This window comes from Pteropus medius, unplaced genomic scaffold (assembly GCF_902729225.1).
Source record: "Pteropus medius unplaced genomic scaffold, Ma_sr-lr_union100, whole genome shotgun sequence".
Taxonomy (NCBI): domain Eukaryota; kingdom Metazoa; phylum Chordata; class Mammalia; order Chiroptera; family Pteropodidae; genus Pteropus; species Pteropus medius.
In genome coordinates this window covers 30,365,447-30,371,472 of record NW_024354875.1, presented here as the reverse complement: position 1 = coordinate 30,371,472, position 6,026 = coordinate 30,365,447, and the positions used below count along the sequence as shown (strand labels likewise).

The 6,026-nt window shown below is 38.5% G+C and overlaps 1 protein-coding gene across 1 annotated transcript in view; it reads left to right on the top strand.

Annotated features, from left to right (window-relative positions):
* The window catches only part of LRP2 (LDL receptor related protein 2), a 180,840-nt gene that overhangs the window by 48,579 nt on the left and 126,235 nt on the right, over positions 1 to 6,026 (top strand). The window contains exons 5-7 of the mRNA XM_039855815.1: positions 3,920 to 4,030; positions 4,359 to 4,472; positions 5,645 to 5,761. Of these exons, the coding sequence (XP_039711749.1) occupies positions 3,920 to 4,030; positions 4,359 to 4,472; positions 5,645 to 5,761 (342 nt within the window). The remainder of the gene's footprint in view (positions 1 to 3,919; positions 4,031 to 4,358; positions 4,473 to 5,644; positions 5,762 to 6,026) is intronic.

Sequence of the window (6,026 nt, the reverse complement as noted above, 5' to 3'; positions counted from 1 at the left end):
TTTTTTGTCCTGATACTCCAAGAAAGCTCTGTTTCCTAGCATAGGGTTTCATGGAATTTCTGGAGTCTTTAGTAGAATATGCCTTAATTGCTGAAATCTAGAGTTGGCCTCACTTCTCCAGATTTTCCAAAGTGGAATGGGAAACGGAATGAAAAAAATAAAAACTTTTTTTTCCTTTAGGTTGTTTCTTTTCTTTCTTTTCATACTATCTTTTTAAGATTCTTTATTTCCTTTCAATCAATTTCATTCTTCTGTAATTTTTTGCTTTTTTATTACTTACCCTGAAACTATATTTATTGAGGTGGTGAGGAATATGCATTGTAGAGCCAGATTGCCTGAATTTAAGTTCTGGCTCTTCAACTCACCACTTGTGTGATCCTTTTTAAATTCTTAACCTGTCTGTGTCTCAGAGAGGCACATATGTAAAATTTATAAAATATAAATCTATAAAATGGGAGTAATGGTAGTGTCTTCTTCCTAGGGGTGTTATAAAGATAAAATGAGTTCATACATATTGAATACTTAGACAAGTTTCTGGCACATAGTTTTCAGTCCATGTTGGTGATTATTATTGTCACTGCTTTTTTAACATTATGCATAGTACTTGCAGCTAAGTGCTGGTGGCCAAACTAGTAAACTATTCCTGGCCAATCATTGACTGGATTAGCCTGCCAGAGTAAGGTAGAGTAACTTATAAAGGATGACTCTAGGACCTTGAAAAGTCCCAGGTGTCTAGGCAGTAACTTCTCGTATTCCTTTAAGTCTTGGCTTAAGTTTCATAGTCTACCTTTAAGATGCCTTCTTTTCTTTATAATCAGTTTATCTTCTTATATATATATTTTTGGCCATTTTGTCAAGTTCTGAGAATAGAATGTATTTACAGCCTTCCTGTCAAGATAATAAAGAGTAGTGCCTGATAGCTGTATCTTACTCCGCTGTGAGCGATATACATTCTGAGAGGTCTATGAGGTCCTCAAACCATACCTTTCTTTTTTATAATGTAAACAGAACTATAGCATGGACCTTTCTTGCTCCAGTCCAAATCATTAGCAGAGAAAGAAATTTTAAAAATCTTCAGGCACCAATCTTGTATGTATATTTAGGGGCAGCTGTCAATTTGAGGGGAACAAACTTGTACATATGTCATTTGGAATTTAAGTAAGGGAGGAAAGAAGGAAGAGGGAAGAGGTGGTGTGAGCAAAGATGTTCTTGCATTTTTGTGTCAGGTAAACTTTAGAGGTCTAGGGCTCAGTTAATAGTTACTTGTCAATTTTTCTGTTAAGACAAAACTTAAGATGAGTTTCTCTGGTGATCTTGCGTATTCTCTCCTCTTTTATTATACTTTCTCTTAAAATCCTGCAGGACATGTAAGCGACATGACGGCTTTGCTCCATGGAGAAAAGTTTACAAGGTTAGACTCAGATTTGCCAAGCAAATAAACCATTTCTTACTTTGCTCAGTGTGAACAATTTGGACCTATTCCCTCTACGTGGGTCTCCAAAAGGGGAAAAACTTCAGAAAGAGATTTCCAAATATGTTTGGTATTTAATGGAGTCAGGTAGCTCTATGCAGTCTTTTCTATGGGCGTGCGCTTATAGTTAACTATGCGCAGAAGAGACCAAAAAGTGTTCAGGGGTAGAGGCAGGTCTTCAGCTGACTGAGAGATATTCATTATCAGCATGGATAGAGACAAGAAAGCTGTTCGTTCTTCATTCCGAGTGTCAAACTGCTGACCTCTGACCATTCCCATACTCTCCCTGATGACATCAAGCTGTCCTTGTTGTTTGTTGCGGTGGGGAGTGAGCCATGTCAGTAAACTTTTAGTCCCGTCAGTGGATACTGTTTTAGTTTTTCCCCTTTCAGTTTAATGGCACTGGCTCCCAAAAAGCAAGACGGGGAGAACAAGAGATCCACCCAGCATATTTGTCCCAGATCCTTCAAATCTATAATAATTGCCTTAAATGAGGTAGTCACAGTCCAAGCCCAAATAAATTTTCCTCCTGACAGATATCTTATCTATTGCAAAGAGCTGGGCTTTCTAAGATTCCTCTCCTGCTTGCTGCTACTCTTAAAAGGTTAGATAACGTGTACTGACTCTAGGAATTATCCAGCATGCAGAAAGAAGGGAATTGCTTGCCTGGCTCAACTGGCCTCTTGCATCTCTTAAAGAGAGAATTACTAAACAGAGTTGTGTGACCCTTTGAAGGCACATTTGCAGTGCATACCATCTCAGTGATTAAAAGACAGCAATAACCCTAAGCAGCAGCTGATTCTTGGACTATTAAGAAAAAAAAAACAAATAAAATTAAGAAAAAAAACCATTTTAATCAGCTCTTTTAAAATGCCTTCTATGTTAATATATGATTGAATACATATAACTTTAGCAGTTTTATATTTTAAGGCTAGTTTTGAACTTCTTGAGATGAGAATATTTAGGCTTATTCCTTCATTATACAAAAAATGGAAAAAGATCATTTGGGAGTTCATCTTTTCTAAAAGTGCGGGTTAACATGTGACAAGTTTAATATACTTCCGGCACAGAATTTTGTGTACTGCTTCTGCTTGAAGGAGACTTTCGGACTATCCAAGGAATTATCTGAAGTATCTGTCTATGTCTGTGAAACCTCACATTGGGTTCTTAAATGCAAAATTGAGCCTCAAGGTGGGACTGTGCTGTCTGGTCTTTGAGATACTAACCAAGACATACCTGTTTCTTAGTGAAAAAGAAATTTGAGGACAGTCACAATCATTATGAAAACAATCTGTAGTAAAAAAAATAGACAAAACAAGAAAAATATCATATTGTGAGAACGTGGATGTTAAGAGACCATAAAAAACAGAAGTTCAAAATATTTTTAAATGCTTTTTAACTAAAAAGTTCACCTGTGATAACTCAATAGCAATATCGAGCATTTCTTGAGCACATTAAGTGATGACCCAGTCTCTGCGTTAAATGTTGGAGATTCTCAAGTGAATAACACAGGATCCTCAATCTCAGAGGGTTTCATTATGTCATGTGGGAAAAAGATAAACAACGATCAAGATGAAGCCTACAGCTAGGGATTATGAGAAATACATGTTCCAAGCCTAAGGAAGCACAGGGGAGGGAATGACAGCATGTTATTCCTCCAAGGGACATCCTGATTTTTCCACTGAGACCTAGAAAACTAAGGTTAAACATCTGGTTAGTAACAATGAGATGACCATATATACGTGATGTGGTGACAATTATTTGAGCTTGTAGAACACCTTACGCTTACAAAGTACTTTACTAGACATTGTCTTCTGAGGTCCCTCTACCTTTTGAAGTAAATTCTCCAGATGTATGAATAAGGAAATGGTGACACAGAGGATAAGCGGCTTTGAGTCAGAACAAATAGCTGCTGAGTGGTAACCCAGATCCCGGGTCTCCTGACTTCCAGGCCCGCTTTCCTTCGATGATCCTCCAGTGAAAGAAATGGCCCTTCATTTCCCAAGCATGTGCAGTGGTACATTGGTTTCCTGGAGGTGTTATTTGTAGTACGTACAAGAAGGTTCTATTTTGAAATAAGTTAGGTTCATTTTCATTCTTCAGCTCTGAGCTCTCATAAGTCACTTCTTCAGGGGAGACTTCTCCGGGCTCCCAGACCCCCTACTATGCACTCTCACAACATTCTGTAGTTCCCACAGTAGCACATAACACAGTTTATAATTTGTTATTTGTGTCTTTATTCGATTAATGTCTCTTTCCCCTATCCAACTATAATCTCCGTGTCTCTTTTGTTTACCAATATGTGCTCGGCACTATCCAAGGGACTATCCAAGGAATTATCTGAAGTATCTGTCTATGCTCGGCACATATTGGTAGTACGTCACTCAAGAAGTGTTTGCTATAGAAATGTCTGAATTTAGGGTTTGTGTGCTGTTTCCATTCCTTTAGGATACCCAGTATGTGAGCAGCTGACTTGTGCCAACGGAGCCTGCTATAACGCTAGTCAGAGATGTGATCAGAAAGTTGATTGCAGAGACTACTCTGATGAAGACAACTGCAGTAAGTAATATGTGTGAGATGTGCAGTGGTGTGCTGAAGCTGGTTTATATTGGCCAATTATGCACATCTCTTCTCAAGTTCGTGTTCAATGAATTCATGTTGGTAGCTTGAAGTCAGTCATGGTGGGAGTATTTACACTATGGAAACTGGCAAATACTATAAGTCAGGGCCTTTTTGTTCCTGGAGAGCTGGCTGTTAAACATTTACCAGCATGGTACTGTATAAGAATCTCTTTTTAAACTTGAGACAGAATCTTTCTATGAGATTAAATGGCTACAGTGGAATTGAAATTCTCTCCTTTCTTTCCCTTCTTAACCTTGTGTTCCAGCTGAGCCGTGCTCCCACAACCAGTTTCAGTGTGGCAGTGGGGAGTGCCTCACTCGTAACTACATCTGTGACCATATCCCTGACTGTGAAGATGGCAGTGATGAGCATTCTTGCAGTACGGTGATTTCCTTATGCTGGGTTGTGTTGTTAGGAGTGTTTCCCCCACTCTCTACCAATGTGTCACTCTTTTCAAACAAAAGGATCATTGTGTCTGATGGCAGATAGAACCAAAAGATCATGTAGGGCCCATGGCATGAGCCTCAGCAGTGTCACTGGACCTGGGATCCTTTATCTTCCAAGGATCTGTGTAGAGTTGAAAGGTTGCTGATGAACAGTTTGCATTCTTTCCTGAAGATACAGGGTACAGGGTGTATTGTATGACCAGACTCTCAAATTACTCATACCTCGGGAATGGGTCTGATGACCTTGATAGAAGAGTGAGAGAAGGGCGTGAAAGGGAGAGGAAGGTCTCTGATAGCAATGGGTCTAACTCTTCTCTTTACTTTGAAATTCTTACCACATTAAAATTGGAGGGTCAGAAAAGTTTCAGTGTGGTGCAGGTGGCTTTTATTTCTTCCTTTCTTTCCATTCTGTTTCCTGCAATGCAAACCATCTTTCTCTTATTGTTGCCACCTCTGGTCTCCTTGTATTGGAATATACAGCTTTTAAGTCTCTGTCAGAGTATTTTACTAATGCCAGTAAATTTCCAGCTTTTCATGGTCATTTATTTACTAGAATGTATGATTTTTCTCCACGCTGTTTTGATGGGTTGGTACCCATGCCTTAGAGGTTGTTCAGTATTTTCAATATCACTCAAATTTTCTATGAGCCATTCCTGATTTATTTTCCGGCACCTGGGCTTATATTAGTAACTGTATTAAAGAGAATGGAATGGGAGACTCAGAGTCATTTGGTCCTAAAAAGCAATTACAGTGCTTGTGGTAAAGTGGGAGAATGTTGGACATTGGCCTGTCTGTAGCATCTTATCAGTCTGCATTCTCTCTGTTCTGTGTCAATCTATAGCATTTTGTATTATTTTAATCTTGAGAAACACAGACTGGTACCTGAGTTCAATTTCTGGATTCAAAGCTGCTATCTTCTTCTGCTTTTTTCCTACTTCTTTCTCCTTCTTTCTTTAATTCCTCTTTTTTTCATTTTTGTTAAGATACTTAGGGGACTAAATTGAGTTTTTCAAGAGCTCAATTTAGGCAGTGGGGTGAGCACTTTAAGTTTTTCCAAATGATTTATGTCTTTGGAGTGAAGCTTGGTTTTTTTTTTTGTCACCAGAATATGAGACCTGCAGAGGCAACCAGTTCACTTGCCCCAATGGCCACTGCATTAATCAAAATTGGGTCTGTGACGGAGATGATGACTGTACAGATAATGGAGATGAAGATGAATGTGGTAAGGAGAGGAAGAAATTCTAATTGAAATGCATTTGATTTTTCTTAAAAAAATCAGAACTCAAAAATGGCATGAATTATAATTCCCTCCCTATCATTAAGGCAAAACAGGTAGAGTAGTCTATCGCCTTTCTAGAGCTCACTCTGTTTCCTTTTAAGACTGCTTATTTTAACTAGAGTTATCTATACAAAAGAAGTAGGATGAGGAAGGAGGAAAATAGAGGAAAAAGTGATCTGTTTTAGGACTTCTAACCTTTAAAAATGAC